Genomic DNA, 17427 nt, shown 5'->3' with positions numbered 1-17427 from the left:
TAAGGTCTGTTCGAATCCTGGCTGTGTCGACAGTTTTTCGTCTACACTTGCTCATACGGTAAGAGAAACTTGCGAAACCACCTAGTTTATGATTTACAATAAAAGTAAGATTAACGTATGTCAAAATAATTTTAATATGTGTATTTTGTGTGGTTGATATTTAGTGTACAATGTGTACGGATGTAATTGGATTTCAGGTTTTCAAATGTTCTTTAGTGTGTAATAACTGTATGTATCTTATCAATCTGTTTTCTGTTTCTGTACCTAATGATTAAAAAAAAAAAAGAATTTTATTTTGACTAATTGGAGTCGTCTGAATACCAGGCTAGGATGAAAGTTTTTTGGAACGAAAAATTCTTAAAAAAGAGGCCGCTACTATCGTTTGCGCTTTTGTCTTTTGTTAGTGTACAACAATGTGTAATCTAGTTTATGACTAACAAAATATAAAAGGGCCATCCCTAAACAAAAATGACGTTCATATATTTTGGCATCGAAACCTACAAGCAAATGATGACCCTATAAATAATAACGTGGTTGTAACACCCAATATACTGAGGCTCGTAAAACGAATCGATACAAGGCTGATTTTATCGCCCCTTTTCTTTTATAACATACATACATAAATGCAATGTAGTTCTATCCTCATTCCCAAACAAAGAGGAAATATTTTATATTGTCCCATCGTTTTTCAACATACTTTTGAATGCCGATTTTCAAAGTTGTAAAATCTCACAAACAAATCCGATGAATTGCATCCTGTGCTACGAAACAAACGCGCATCTTTGGTTCTTTGAAGTAAGTTTAAAGTAATGAATGTGTCTCTTTTTACACACATCTTCAGCATTATTATATGTGAAGAAAATAGGTTTTTACGATATTTAGACGGAAAGTATTGGGTTCTCAATAGTTCTTTTTTCCTTTCTCGTTTATTATATAAACTGTATATAAATATATATATATATATATATATATATATTGAACAGGAGTTCAATATCATTGAGCCCTAACTAAAAATCATGAAGCGTGATTATAATAATTAATCATACTTCTATGTAAATTATAGCAGCGATATATGTTGTAATAAAAAGTATTTTTGACCGTGTTTATTCTATATATCTAAATATTCATATCTAAAATACCCAATGTTTTTTTACATTGAGACCTCATGGTAATTGAAGATAAAAAGTGAAAGAAAAACATGAAAGAACGATAAATACAGACAACAAAGCCAGGATATATGGCAGCCTAAAACCCTTATTAGTCTAGGTCCTACCGCGTATACCCGCATTTACAAAACAGATATGGTAAGGTCTAGCAAAAAGTCATACGACCCACAATAAATAATAAAATACAACACTTTGTAAAAATACCGTAACGTGATCTATGACCGCTTTCTTATACTCATAGGGTTATATTCTTGAATGAATTATACTGTTAATAGATATAACATTTAACTTTTTTTCGTACGTTTTATAAGTAAAGGTACGAAGGTTTGACTTCATTAATAAAATCCGCGAAATACAGCTTTTTTTATATATTTTCTAGACAAATCCTCGACTATGTAGTCGTCAGAGGCATAAAGTATCTTGCATAAGTCGTATTGTTAACTCCGATGTTAAAACACTACTGCCTATTTCTTTCAACCACTCTTTGTATAACCACTACAACAAATCCCGAATATAGCTTTACAATACGTATGTATAGCTACCTGCTTAGAAATATTGAAATGATTTAAACGAATTAGTCACAACAAGATAAATTTAAAAAAAGTTTGTAAAAGTGATTGGAAGTAATCATAATACTCTCATAATACATATTATCGTCATGGCAGTTCTACTTAAACCAGGAATGGTGCTATGTGACTTCCAACACCTCGCTATTGTATATTTAGAATTTTTTTATTCACTTATTCGTACGTCACGTTGACTCGCAAAAAGTATGAAGGTACTTAGAAACAAAAGTTAGCTTAGTTAAATTCCAGAGATTTAAACGAGACGAACTTTGAATAACAAGGACCCACGACCGTGCTTCAAGAACTTAAAGTATGAAATTGTAGAGTACTTATTATATTAAATTGCACTCACAAGTATACACTTAGGGCGTAAGTGAAATGCGGTACCCTTTAACCCAGTAATTACAAAGTTTCACTTCACAGCTGCTGGATCAAAGAGAAATCCTTGAATAAAATAGGAAGTATTCAGTTTAAATCCCCAGCCTTCATTAAACTATTAATGTAGAATTTTATTAATATCAAAGCTACAAACCATGTCTGTCAGTTTCCTCATGCTTTACAGTTTTAGTTATGAGAATTAACGATTGCATTCGATTACAGTTTTACTGTTAATTATGTTTGTCTCGTTTGTCCACATTATTATAAAAATATTTAAAGAACTTTATTTCTCATTACAAAAAAATATTTTATTTACGTGAGAAACTTAATATTAATATATATATACGAGCGAGATACACGTCGCCATTAGCCGTCTTAATTTTAGTCAACTGTGTTCATTCTAACATGCATCTTTACTGCCTTTTTGAATTTGTCAAACACTCTAATATTGCGAATTGTAGATGGTAGTTGATTAAATAATTGCACACCCCAATAGATTTCTTCAAATAATTTGTACGCGCTATGAAAAAGAAACAAATGATAACCAAAAACATACAGAAATCTGAGGCCCATACCCAAAAGTTATTTAGCGCCACTATTTTTTTGTTTTATAACTACAATACTATTTTTTTTTAATTCATGAGTTTTTACAATTATTTGAATTTATTTGCTTACAACGAAAACTTTCAAATAGCTTTATCTGAAAAAACATTATGACACTTGTTAGGGAGAAACGTTCATTGCTCCTTGACCTAAAGTAGATCTCTCAGCCCCCATTCGCTACATTTTTCTTCAGTTTTTCTCCTGCCGACAAACAATAAAAGATTCAATAGCGAAGCCTGCCAATAAATCATTGTTCAAGTAAAATATACAAATAAAGCCTTTGAAGAACGTAACAAAATATACGTATTTAATTCATTTTCTTTTGTTTTTAAAATTCTATTTTGATAATTAACTTTAATATAAAATAATTTCTTCCATCTCTTTCTTGAAGAAGTTACAAAAAATGTAATGGAAAAGATATATACTAAAAATGGACGATTACGTAAAAACTACTTTTTTATTAGAAAAGTAATTTGCATTCATGCAGTGAGTTCATAAAACTTATATTAAAATTGACATCTCAATTGACAATCATAAAACTTATATTAAAATTAAATTTGCAGTAAAGACTTCATTTTCAACATAATTTTCAATAATCATAAAAACTTAAGGTTTGATTGCCAACGAAACTAAATGTTTTCTGTCGGCTTAAAACCTTTTTGACTCTGTGTTACCCTAACACTCAGAACTGTGCGTAAGTATGTTTACTTAAATGTATTTTGGTATTTGTTTTCGTTAATTCTGGACTCTGAATCCTGCATTAAGTGCACCCAATAAAACTCTATATTGCTCCAACTACGAAAAACGGTTGAATCTTAACGAAAAATTAAAGTGCAATGTAGCAAAAACACTCAGTAGTCTTGCAAGTTGAAACTGTTAAGTGGAACAACAAGATGACTGCTTTAAAAGTTTCAAGGGGAACTTCGGATCCATTGTGAACGGTTCGGAACCAAAACAATGGGGAAGCCGGGCTAAAGTAGAAATTACTGTTCAGCTTGAACAAGTAAGTTTAATTTTATTTTAAAGCTCGGCTGTGGCAGTTTATCAATACTTTGGTAAACACATATTATATAAAGATTAATGAGATTAAGCGTTAATCGTGTTTGCAAAAAACTATTCAATTAATTTAATTAAGCCTGTCTCGGATTATAAATGGTACACGTAACCCTCGGCAAATTGTATACCTAAACTTTCCTCATGAATTACATCTATTGAGGAAACGGTATGAAATTATTTTAACTATATTAGTAGCATATGAATATACATTTATATTATACTAGTAGACTCGGCCAAGCGTTGCTGTGGCTAAGGTTTTTGTTATATTACATAGTAGTAAACTATTCAAGGGAAACGGTAGGAGGACTTATGTGAAATGTTGGTACTTGTAACACAGCGCCATCTGTTAGAATAATATCAAATAATAAACAAATATTTGCAATAAAATAATATTGTGGGTTAAAATTGAGATGTTAGCTATCCTATCTTTTATGTTAGATCAAACTGCACACGGTGAGCAAATTTGGATGATATCAGTTCGGTAGTTTAGGAGTCCATAGTGGACAAACAACGTGACACGTAATTTATATATATTTACATTTTTAAATTTGATATTAAGAAAATGTGATCCAAGCGACGATATGCAAGACTTCAATATTTAAAGACCAATACAAATAAAGTATGTAGAATGTCTGTCTGTAACGGAGTTAACTGTATTTGACAGTGCAGACGTTATAACGATTACTTCATTGTAGCTTGTCAAAAACAGGCATTGTAGTGACATGCTCCGCGTATATTGTTTTTGTGGACCTTTGTCCTCTATTTTAAGTTAATTCTTTGTTATAGCGAGGCATAATTACATATTTAATATTTCTCTTTGACGTAAAGATTTTTGCAGCTATTATTTTATTTATTATTAAAAAGTTTTAGCCCGTTATGAAGTAACGTGTAATTTAATTTCCATAACGTATGAAAACTTGAATATACAGATGCAGTGAATATAATATTTTCAAAAATCACGTTTGTTTTCTTAAAATTTGACTTAAATTTAAAATTTTCTTAATCTACACTACTAAAGTAATCTCTATTACCTTAAGCCATTGTTTCTCAACCATTTTTAAACGCGACCCACGAAAAAGCCAAATAGTTAAGATGTACATAGCGCGCTTTTTAAAAAAAATTTCCTATGTGTAGTTTTTTTTAACAGACTTCGACCCCCTTTTAAAACAGTCTCGATCCCTCACTTGAGAAATGATGAATTACGTTAACAATTACTAGTATAATTATTTTTTGTTATATTTACAGGAAATGCTTCCTCGAAGGTTGTGAGGCTGAGGAATGGCACGTTTGGCAGCGGCATGCCTCTTTACGGTGCATTTTCTGTCATTCATAATCGGTAAGAACTATTTTATTTATAACATATTAAGGTATAAACTAAACTAAACTAAGGTATAAAAAACTAACTAAACATAAAAATATATTAGACAGAAAGCAGTCTTTGAATGTGTCTCTGTAAATTAATAAGAACCAGCTCTTAACAGGACACTTCCGCATTCGAAAGCCTTTTGATACTACTCTTGACATAACAAAGAATTATTTATTTTTAAAAAATGTAATTTTATTTTGTCCTTTATTCACAAAATAAAAATTATATAAGATACAACATACATGCCTCTACTTTTTTCAAGGACATCTTGCATGAATAACAAGCCCAGTAAGTTTGTATATATTCTATGTAAATAAGAGAAATAGTTTAAATAACAGACATGTTGACTTACTTCGAATAGTCTACGAAATTCACTGAGACATAAATCCCAAACTCTTTTTCAGCATTTCTAAGTAAGCTAACATTAATCTTGCGCTCATTACTTATTTGCGAGGTCAGAAGCCGAATGTGTTACAAGTCTCAAAGGAAAACTATTTTACGGCTAGGGCCGGTGCTCATTGATTTTTTCATTAAATTTGTATATATTTTACGGTGGTATTTTACTAAACTTTCTGCATTACAATACGCCATTTTTTATCAGAACTTAAAATTAATAAACATTTTGAGACTCTTCACAGTTCACAGATTTTGTAAATTATATATTAATTTTAAAATAAACTTTAAATAATAAATAATAAATTTAGAATTTGATATTCGTTTATTTACGGTATGTATGGCTTCAATAAATATTATGTAGCACTTTGTACTTATTCATTCGTACTTTTGACATTTGATAGGCTCTGACATTGCCAATACTACATTGTCAAAATTCAATAGTGACTTTTACACATTATACATTTAATTATATTAATATATAATTACAAACTAAAAATATATAATAATAATTATATTAATAATTATGGTGATAATAAAAATCAATATTGTAATTTAGATTCCTTTACAATTAAATAATTAAAATTAATAATACATAAATAACACTTGATTTCAATATTATCTCAATACATAATATCCTTATACAATGTATACTAAACTTAAAAGCAGATGAAATGGACAGAGATCACTTTGAACTCTACACAAATTAATGGAAATCCCAAAATGCCACGTCAAAAGTAGATAATTTAAAATTTAACACTTAATCAACCTTCGACAGTCGAGAGAGATTAACAGCTTTCTAGGGATTGGACATTTTACACGCAATTTCTTACCAAATTTAGAGAAGGGATGATCTGGACGTGATTAATAAATTTTGTATAGAACCTTTTTATTGACATTCCAATTTTCAATTTGGATCAACAAATGTAGTAGGTTTTTTAACAAACTTGGTTCACTTAGTTTGATTTTTAATAGATTTATTCGGAAATATTTTATATTGTTTTAAAATGAAATATTAGTACGTGCATGAAAAAAACCCAAACAAACAAAAATAATCACTAGACAAATTGTGTATAACCAGTCTGGTCATAAGTACTGTTACATAAAAGCTTTTCTTTTTTTCAACTTTTTAATTATTTTATACTGGGAACACTTTTCTTTGAATCTTTAGATTTTGCGCTATTTCACCTATTTTTCTTTTCGATTATTAAATTACAATTATTTACTTAGTCTTAATTCCGTAGCGTACAAAGTTTTATGAAGTGTATGATTGAAATTAATGTGATAAACAGTAGAAGTATAGAAGATCTACATGCTGAATTTCACAACCTATAATTCTCTATTAGAAAATGGAAATAAGAGAAGAAAATTGACAAGTCAATTGTTAATTTTAAATGAATGTTTACCAAATAATTTAATGTAAAGGCCAAGTAACATTTTTTAAGTCTTGTATTATTATAGAATAATCGTAATGTCAAGAACAATCTTTAAGAATCAAGTGAAACTTAATACCCAGTATTCACATACAAAATTAAGTCGCCAGTCTGTAACTGCAGAAAAAAAATCTCATAGCACCTATGATTTTCTATTGTTTTCAGTGTGCCACCAAGATAGCAGTAGCAACCGATCACGTGAACAAAATTCCGTTTCGGAGTCTTCGCGGAGATTTAGAACGGAGTTCTTGGAAGACTGGCCGCAAACACCGGGGTCTCCATACTTTGACCCCAGCACTCCAGACAATGTAACCGGTCTAGTTGGACACCCGGTTACACTTCTATGCAAAGTGAAGAACCTTCAAAATCGTACTGTAAGTATTCTGACTAACCATGTCAAGTTTTAATTGAAAGAACTTTTAAGCGTATGGCTCCGTAAAACTTCACAACCAAATACGTGTATAGTAAAGCGGAAATAAGCTTAACTAGGTATAAGTTAATGTTACATTTAAATTTTACATTTACATTTCCTAGGATTTGTTAAGTTCTGGCTGCTCTTTGCATCTTCTTTAAGACATTAATACAGTGATTCCCAAAGTGGTATATATCGAGCCCTAGGGGTCTATGGCAACCTGCAGCGAAAAAAATTTGAAAGGAAAGTGGGGGTCCACGATACTGGATCTCAACTCATACACTGATAGTACCTATTTACTTACATCATACTATCTTATAATATCAAAACATATAAATTATTTATAAAATGTTTATAAAATTGTGTAAGTTGTAGGATGTTGGTATTCGTTTTGTAGTCGCAATACATTTTGAACTTGTAAAAACAAAAAGAATTTCAATTAATAAATGTATAAATTCACGTGTGTTTTTACTTGTTTTTAACACTAAACTTCACTGCAGTTAGAAATTTACAGGAAATCAATATCAGGCAAGTAGGGGGTCTACCCAACAGGTTAAAACATGGCAAGGGGTCTACAACACAAAAAAGTTTGAGGAACTCTGCATTAATTCTTCCAATCATTGATAATCTATTACGTCGTAAATGACGATACAACTATATAAATTATTAAACTATGATATGTTTTATAACATTCCCTGGGTATATTTTACACTGAGGCATTTTGTAGCCAAAAGTGACAACGATTAAAAAAAATAAGGGGTTCGTTTGAGACTTAAATATGGATACATTTCCTAGTTACTTTAGCGTTATTTAGCCCTGAGATTGTTTGAATTACATCTGTGATCCAATGGTTTTCTTTCTATGCATACCTTTGAGTCTAGTTCGTACGGTGAACGAGAGTTGTCAGTCTTATAAATCGATAGCTGGTGTCAGGCACAGGAGGCTGCTACCATTTGACTATTAAGAGTTAGATTATGTGAAAGTAAAAACCGCAATAGATGATCACGTACCAGTATATGATCTCTCCATGTATTTGTATATCTATAATCACTCTGTTTACACACCGCATACCTACGTGCTAATGATAATATAAATAAATAAAAAATCTGCGTTTACTGCACAAGACGTTATGCGACAGAGTTGCCATCTAAAGTTCTAATATAAATATAGGTGACTACTAACAACAGCGTATTTTTTCTCGAGCTCCCTTTCTCACTCTCTCTCGGTCGCATTCACTCTTTCCCTTTTTTCGACAATAAGGGCTTGTGATGTTTCATCCGTAAAAATTTTATATACTAAATAGATAAAGTTAAGACCTTGCTCACATGAAATAAAATATAGCTAAATTTAATATAAATACTATATGTAAAGAGTTGCGGAAAATAACGTAATCATATTTTATCTACAAATTAATATTTTTTGAAAATTAAAGGAATTCCTAGAATAAGTTTTCTTACTATATACAATCTAGCCAAATTTCTAAGTCATGTTATTCACATACTAATCAGAGATGTCTTGAATACATTTCGGCCGACTTGGCAATGTAGGCTTTGAATTTGGCAGTTGTTTTCTCTTATCTAAATTTTCATTGCTTACCCATTGGGGTATATCGGGAAAGAACTCGAAACGACTTCTCATATGGAATAACAATATGAAGAAAGTCTCTAAGCTTCATTTTTGTGGAACATAATATGTTATTTGTTGTATAACCGCTTGAAATGAGTATATAATAAAGGCTACATCTCATTCGCGTTTCTCATTTCTTTAATTGGTCGTTAACTGAATTACATTTCAATGCTAAGTAGCAACATTTTTGGGTATACACTTATAATTTCTAATACTCCAAGTACGGCTCAGTACAACTTAATCTGTAAAACTACACTAATTGGACAATAAATAGCTACATGATAGTTACAGCTGCAGTTAAAACAAATTGAAGCTTTACAATTACTAAAAGCTATTCTGTATCTACTGTGACCAATTTCTTATCTTAATTTTCATTGCTTATCCATTGGGACATAAAGACGGTGATTATCCAGTGGGGAATAGGGACACACGTCACGCTTCCTCAAGCCAATCGACTTACGTGACATTTTCTTATGTTCAGTTATTTTATGTGTGAATTTTGGGAGTGTTTTCTTGTTCGTATTTTTAAGGTTTTTTAACATTTTGGGTTTAGTTACCACTAAGTAATATTTTGTTATGTATCATGTATGTGTATTTGCGTGTTCGGAATAAGTAGAATCCTTAATTTTAAAAGTGCAAATAAAATAGTCGATATTATATTTGCTTGTTGTTTAATGAAAATAACCGGAATATATAACACATGTTCTTCACATCTGAGATCTCATTAAAATATGTTTTAATAGTTAATTAAAAAAGATTTTAAAGGTGTTTTATGTCCAACCAACCAGGTGAAGCCAAAAAAGTAATGCAGGCGCTGTAACATGTTGCAACAACGATTAGGCTTGATTAAATAATAATATATAATATTGGTACTGATAAATCAAATAAATACAAATCAAAAATCATATAGGTAACAATCTAATTTTACATTTACTGCCAGTTCTCAAATCAAGGGCGTAGAAAGCAAGAGAAAAACTGGCAATAAACTCTCCGCCACTCTTTTTAATCACCAAGTTTTTTTTACACAATGTTTGTAAGGAGCTGCAACCATTACACCACGTTCCATATGACATATTGAGTAATAAAGAATAATAAAATAAATTAAAAACAAAGATTTGTCCTCTATAAACAATGCGCATTTAAAATGCGATATTCTTTTGAGGAAAGTAACAAATGTAAAATCAGATAATATATTTGCTTTTCTAACTTAGGTATGCATAATTAATTTATAATTTTAAATGTTATCTTTGGGAAAAACGGTTTTTTTTCTTAAATAATATCTACTATCACTATACTATATTATCTCTTCCCAAATTCACAAGTGGTAATTAAATCTATATTATGAAAACCTCGTTGCAAGTGATTAATATATAAAATGAGTATCGGTAAGATGAGACTTCAAAAGAAGCCTTGTTAATATAAGACTAAACTTGTAATTGCACTTCTTAAGCAATTTAATCCAGCTAAAGTTGCTTAAAGTTTAGTGAAATCAAGCACTTAGTCGATTAAAGCCGGATAAAGTAATATTTTATTTCACGTAAGTTTGCCTATGAAACCGTACGAAGTTTGTCAAACACGTAAACGAATGTTTGTTCGATGTTCAAATATCGGCAGTTGTATGTCAGCAATATTCGATAACCGTATTTGCTACCGCGGAGAGAAAAAGTTGAACATCGGTATTTTGGAAGGCTTTTTCTTTAGATTTATTATAACTGGATGTCGTGCTTGTTTTATGAGAAGTGCAGTAATTGACTTTCATATACCAGATACTTTCATATACAGATAATACTCGTTGAAGGAAACCGGCAGGTTAGGCTCCAACTTGCCTATTATTATAAAAAAATATATTAAAATGCATCAAAAGATCAATGCTTTTATCATACAAGCGTTTAATTTTTATTTTTTCACTATAATATGTAATACTAACATAGTATACATATTATAGTGTAATATAGTATAAGACTTTATAAATTAGTAACAGTTTTATTAAACATAAAAAAATATTAAGATAAAACGTAAAGATATATTTAATTTCTATCGTTAATGCTCTATTCCTTGTAGCAATTGAGATAAAAAATGTTGCGGAAGTTTCGCAAACCTGGCAACTACTTTATCAGTCAGCTGCACTCCGCGAGCTGAAGGATTTTTTTCCTTTTTACTTTAGCTCTCACAATTGCTCTACTTCACTGAAACATCTTACTTTGTACTTTTTGGGCCTTAAATATTTGAGTTATCAGTTGGAATTGTTTTTATAAATCACTTAAAAAACGCCATCTATAGAATATGAGCACAGCACTTGAAAATTGTGGCCGTAATTCCAAATTTTAAATACATATATGTAAGATATTTAATTAAAATTAGTTTTTAAGGAACTTTCTGCCGTGCACTACCTTTTTTGGAACTAGCTGCTAGTAATGGTTATTTTAAATAGTTGCCACTGAAGAAAATATTACCATTAAAACATTTCAAAGATAGGCAACTATCCGCTCTTGCCCATAAAAAAAATGTTAAGGGAATGTTAGTAAAACTTACTTAAGGTATCCTTTATAATAATAATACCAATATTATAGATTATATACATAACTCTATCTAGAAGTTAATCAAAGACAATATCTTATCAAGCCTATATAGAAGTATATGCCTACCATCAGTAAATTATAATTAATATTGCCATTTATAATCTGTATAAATTAATTAATCGCGGGTGCTTAAATGAAGACAACCACAGATCAGCTATTTTGAAAAGCCTTAAGTTGTTGGCGATGAATCAATCTCTTCGACATCTCCGATCTCTTTGAGTCATTAGACGGCACGTTCAGTATAACTAGAGTGTCACTGCTAATTCAATGCGGTTGGTAATCCATTGCCTTGTGATCCATCTATCCAATCAACGATCTGATTACTTATAGTCCACTTTAAATCACACATACAATCTCATATTCTATTGTTCTAGGCTAAGCATATTCTGATGTATTCTCCAACATTATATCATTAGCGGTATCACTTAACATCAGGTGAGCCTCCTGCCCGTTTGCCCGTTTGTTAAAAAAAAATCTAATTAAAGCTAATTCTCAAGTAACAGACAAACTAAGCAGTCAAAATCTTGTTTGGGTAATTTTTTATTGATAATTGTAAATAGAACAACTGATTGTATTTTATAATTGTAATTTTACAATGTTAACTCGTACATAGACTTAAATATACTAAGATTTGTTGATAAAGTAATTTTAAAGTCTGTGATTAAATAGAGAACTAAAATTATATAAACACATCGCACATAAAATTAAACACATCAAACAAAGTGTTACATAATCGAAAAGCGACACAATTCGCTCGTAATCCCTTTTTCCATATAATGTTAACGGACTATAAAGTATATCAAATATAATATGTATTATGATAGGATGTGAGCCATAACGATAGATTGCCTCCATTGTGCAGCTATTGAGTAGCTTCTGACGATGAGTGTGATAGACTGGCTATAAATTGCCACCCTATTTATTTCACAATAAGCTATGTTAAAATTTGTACTGTAAAATAGATTATATTTTCGCTTTTTCGGAAAGTATATATACATTCTGTTTAATGTAACTTATCGTTTTATTCGATAATTTTTATTTTTTTTACCCGTTTTTAAATAAGCTTTCTGCTACAAAAGTTTTTTCATGCATATGTCACAGATTCGAAGCGATTAATAGCCAGATAGATATTACTATGGCCGTCCGAAATTTTATTTTAAAATAAGTCAATGAGCACGACCGGCACCGATCATCATTATTTTTTAACTACATTATCTCTGATATGTAATTATTATAAAAACAGTAATTTGATACGTTTAAAAAAAACAATGGCCCAACAACCTTTTTAGGTATTGGCCTCAGATTTTTGTATTTGTTTCATGTTAATCTAATAGGCAAGTAGATGATCAGCCTTCTTCCTGACGCATGCCGTCCACCTTTTGGGTCTAGGGCAAGTTTTCCTTACGATGTGTTCTTTCACCGTTCAAGCCGAAGTCCAATGATGCATAGCCGGGGATCGAAGCTACGACCTCAGTGAAGAGAATCGTATGCGGAAGCCACATTTAGCTGTCTAAATATAAAGAAATTCGATGTGTAGTTAAACTAACAAAAACATTTGGCTTAATCCATCTTTGTAGTGATCCTGCCATTAATAAAGGCGTAATGCTTTAAAATCAGCCGCAATAATTTCAATTATTTCGAATCATTAGTCAGACCCTCCTCAATCTAAGCCGTTGGGCGGAGATCGTTAAGTTCTCAGTGATGTAATTTAAGTTAGTGACCCTTTGACCCGGTACCTCGATCATTTAGTTCGGGTTGTCACCCTGTTATTGCCAATCTTCGAACTGGCCGGCTAATGGCTACGGCTTTGTGGTAAGAACTCAGCAAACTACGTGCTTATAACATTGTTAGTTATAATTGTTACAGACATCATTTATCATTTATGATGTGTCAAAATGTCATTAGGAACTTCAATTTATGTTCATGTATTAGCCAGTCTCTAATAGATTAGCAAGAATGAATCTTTTAATTATTACAGTTGGTTTATATGTTTTTAACAGTTTTAGTATATTTAGGTAACTTATTTGCATGCGACCAAAGACATATATTTTATAAATTGCATCAACTGTTAATTCGATGAAGATTACGTACTAACTGATTAGAAATCCTAGGTATCATGGGTGCGTCACCGAGACATCCACCTGCTAACAGTGGGCCGTTACACGTACACATCAGACCAGAGGTTTGAGGCGCAGCACAAGCAGCGATCCGAGGAATGGGCGCTTCGTATCCGCAGCCCTCAACGTCGCGACTCCGGCCAATATGAGTGTCAAATTTCTACCACACCACCCATTGGGCACGCAGTCTACCTCAGTATTGTTGGTCAGTACGTTTAAGCTTTAGATTATTTTTTCGATCTAAACAAATACGGGCTATTATAATTGGATATTTTTTTTAAATATTTAAGTTGAATTAAAATTGTTTCTCACCATAATTACGATATTACTTGCTTACAAATAGATTGGTAACCACAGTAACAAATTGATTATCTATCACTAAATATTGTATTATTAACAAACGAATGAATGGTTTAACTGATAGAAGTAGGGTTAGAGGCCTTTTCCAAGAGGTAAACCGACTTCTGAGGTATGCTGCAGTGAAAATATATTAAAGGTCACCGATCAGCAAGTTTAGGATTAAAAAAGCTTTTTATATATAAAGTTATTTACGACTAGTGATTATACCATACACAAATTGCCCCAAAAAAGAGGATCATGTGATGGTTGATGATCTATCACTAAATATTGTATTATTAACAAACGAATGAATGGTTTAAAGTAGGTAATGCGTCCTTAAGGTGTCCTTCATATTTAACTAACACTCACTCAAAACACATAATTATAATTTTCACACTATATTTAATGTTTGGCGCAGCTATTAAAATTATGGAATGAATTTTCTGCGGTCAACGCTTAGAAAATACGTTATAAGAGTGTATAATAAACTTTAGAAATAATGAATGCTTTCAAAACTTTATATTAGAGGTTAAAATTGTGGAAAATTACTTGGACAAGCAAATATTAATGGTGTCGCGATATATTCGTATAACACAATAATGTTATACACATAATTTCAAACGTACCAAGGTGGCAGATTACCAATATTAACATTGCTCAAAAGACTTAGCAATTTTTTTTTTAATAGAACAGGGGGCAAACGGGCAGGAGGCTCACCTGATGTTAAGTGATACCGCCGCCCATTGACACTCTCGATGCTAGAGGGCTCGCGAGTGCTTTGCCGGCCTTTTAAGAATTTGTACGAAATTTTTTATATGAAAGTACTCATTTTGTCAATAAAACAAAAGGACATTTGAAATCCATTACATTTTTATGCATATACAACCTTTTTAAAGTACGACTAGAATGTAGGCTGTGTATTCAGGTGGAAATATTAATAGATATTATACAAATAATCATTGTTACAGAACCAGAAACCGAAATAATGGGTGGTTCTGACTTATTCATCTACGCGGGATCAACTATAAACCTTACGTGTATCGTAAGGCATACTCCCGAACCGCCTAACGCCATCAACTGGAGCCATAGAGGAAAGGTAGAAAAAACAGAAGAGTGACTATAATTAAAACATTTTTTTATCGAGATTTTTTTTTATAGAACAGGGGGCAAACGGGCAGGAGGCTCACCTCATGTTATGTGATACCGCCGCCCATGGACACTCCCGATGCTAGAGGGCTCGCGAGTGCGTTGCCGGCCTTTTAAGAATTTGTATGCTCTTTTCTTGAAGGACCCTAAGTCTTTGTTTTTGATATCTTTATCGATTTTTTATATAAAGAATTAAACCAAACAATACCAAATACGTATTTGTATACTCTGAAAATATATTACTCAAGTTCATAATCACAAATACTTACACATGTTCTAAAGCATTTTATATTTGAAAAACTAATTATAAGTACGTTAATCTAAATCAAACTTCTCAAAGCAATAAAAATTACACAAGTGTTATCACGCTGAAAGATCAAAGTTCACAGCTTCTGTCAAATTGATAACTAATGAGATTTCGTAAACTTTGACCTCGGAACGAAACACCGCGCAAAAAGGAACTTTCCGCAAATTCATATTACCGTAATATATCATTTGTTTGTGTGCAATGTGACAGTTCTTAGCCAGTTTAAAACTATGGTTTAGATTTATTGCTTTATTTAAGCTATTCGACGTAACTGTACCTAATGAGGTACAGTCGGTGCGAACATATAACTGCGATTGTTATTGAATTTTGTATAGCATATAGCAAATGTGATCTTGTCTTCCACCTAAAATAATAATTTGTTTCACCAATAATTATATAATTTTACTAACATTATCGTACGTACCTAAACAATTGAGTCTTCTAATAAAATAAAAGAACGCCAAATAATAAATGATAGTTAAGAAAACATATGCAAATGTATCTTCGTATAGCTTTCACCAGCTTCCTGATACGTATAAAATTATGAGGATGTGTTAAAAAATATTAATAAAGCAATAATTTGAGATATTTACGAACAGCTAAGGAATATACACAATCTAGATAACACACAGTATGGTAAGTATGCTATTAAACAATTACGACTATTGATAGTATCTCGTGCTGAAGATTAATGAAGAGTCTAATGGACAAAGTTTAAATATTTAGAGACAAAATACTCGTAGATAGTTTTAAAACTCATTTGCGAATACTGTGTTTGTCTGCTTGATGAAGCAATCTATCCACCCGCAAACAAATTAATGCCGACATTGCGTCTATGTTGGATATATTAGCTGTAAACTAAATAAAGAATAAACTTGATCATTCTCTAAACAGCACACGGACATGCTAGCATATGCCAAATAGCCATGAAAAGAAGCATTCTGAGATTAAGACAATTAGACAAGAATAGACCAAATGAACTGGAGATGGACTGGTCATATGCTACGGGGCTCCCATGAAAAATGAAGCGGCATGTTGACCGAATGGTACCCTAGAGATGGAAAACGAGGAAGAGGCCGACACCGCAATAGATGAGGACGAACTCAAACTAACAGCAGGCTACAACAGAAGAAGAACAGTGGAAAGGAGGCAGTTTCCAAGACGTCAATGGGTCCACCGCGACCGATTCATCATCAAATATAATTCATTTTCTTAACCTACAAAATAGTAATAGAAATAATTAAAAATAATTAAAATCAAAATCAAAACAAATTTAGTCCCTGTGGCAAGTACACTGCCACTGCTAGTAACTTTTTAAGTTTGTTTTGATTTTCATTTTAATTACTTTTAATATCATTTATTAATTTATTAAAATAAGGCATCATTAAAAACGTCAAAAAGAAAACGAAATGCTTTAAATTTACATTGATTGCCTCTCAAACCGAAATGAAGGTCACTTCTTAATGTCGCCAAGTTTCTTGGTTTTATTAAATTTTGAATGGTGCATGCTCCTTATTAATAAATTAAAAATGCTAATAAATATATAATATATTCACCTATGTAAGGATTTCTTTCAAACATATATGATTTGACAAGTTAGCTGATTACTTCTTATATTTTATCTTTGTAGTATGACTACGATCATTGCGTATTATTGCAAGAACAGGCAATATATTCATGACATATTTCAAAGCTACTGATTTCAATGGATATGTATATTGAGAGGATGATTACCAGAAGTTCCGTAACACCGTGGTTAAAGATTTTATTAAATAGTGCTCATATGTTTAGTTTTCCAGGGAATCGCTATAAATATCGTTTCCCTGGAAAACTAAACATATGAGACAACAAATAAAACCTAGCACTTCAAGGTCATGCAACATGTGTATTAAATACTTATTCACATAAAAAAATTATTTCTAACCAAATACAAAAAATAT

The 17427-nt window shown here is 31.4% G+C and overlaps 1 protein-coding gene across 1 annotated transcript in view; it reads left to right on the top strand.

The window, feature by feature from the left end:
• Nucleotides 1-17427, top strand: part of LOC110996757 (zwei Ig domain protein zig-8-like) — a 28582-nt gene that overhangs the window by 6559 nt on the left and 4596 nt on the right. The window contains exons 2-5 of the mRNA XM_022264583.2: nucleotides 5015-5105; nucleotides 7127-7335; nucleotides 13690-13900; nucleotides 15003-15130. Of these exons, the coding sequence (XP_022120275.2) occupies nucleotides 5048-5105; nucleotides 7127-7335; nucleotides 13690-13900; nucleotides 15003-15130 (606 nt within the window). The 5' untranslated portion in view covers nucleotides 5015-5047. The remainder of the gene's footprint in view (nucleotides 1-5014; nucleotides 5106-7126; nucleotides 7336-13689; nucleotides 13901-15002; nucleotides 15131-17427) is intronic.

This window comes from Pieris rapae, chromosome 15, assembly GCF_905147795.1.
Source record: "Pieris rapae chromosome 15, ilPieRapa1.1, whole genome shotgun sequence".
Classification (NCBI taxonomy): domain Eukaryota; kingdom Metazoa; phylum Arthropoda; class Insecta; order Lepidoptera; family Pieridae; genus Pieris; species Pieris rapae.
Note: the sequence above shows the minus strand (reverse complement) of the source record. Positions and strands in the feature narration are given on the sequence as shown.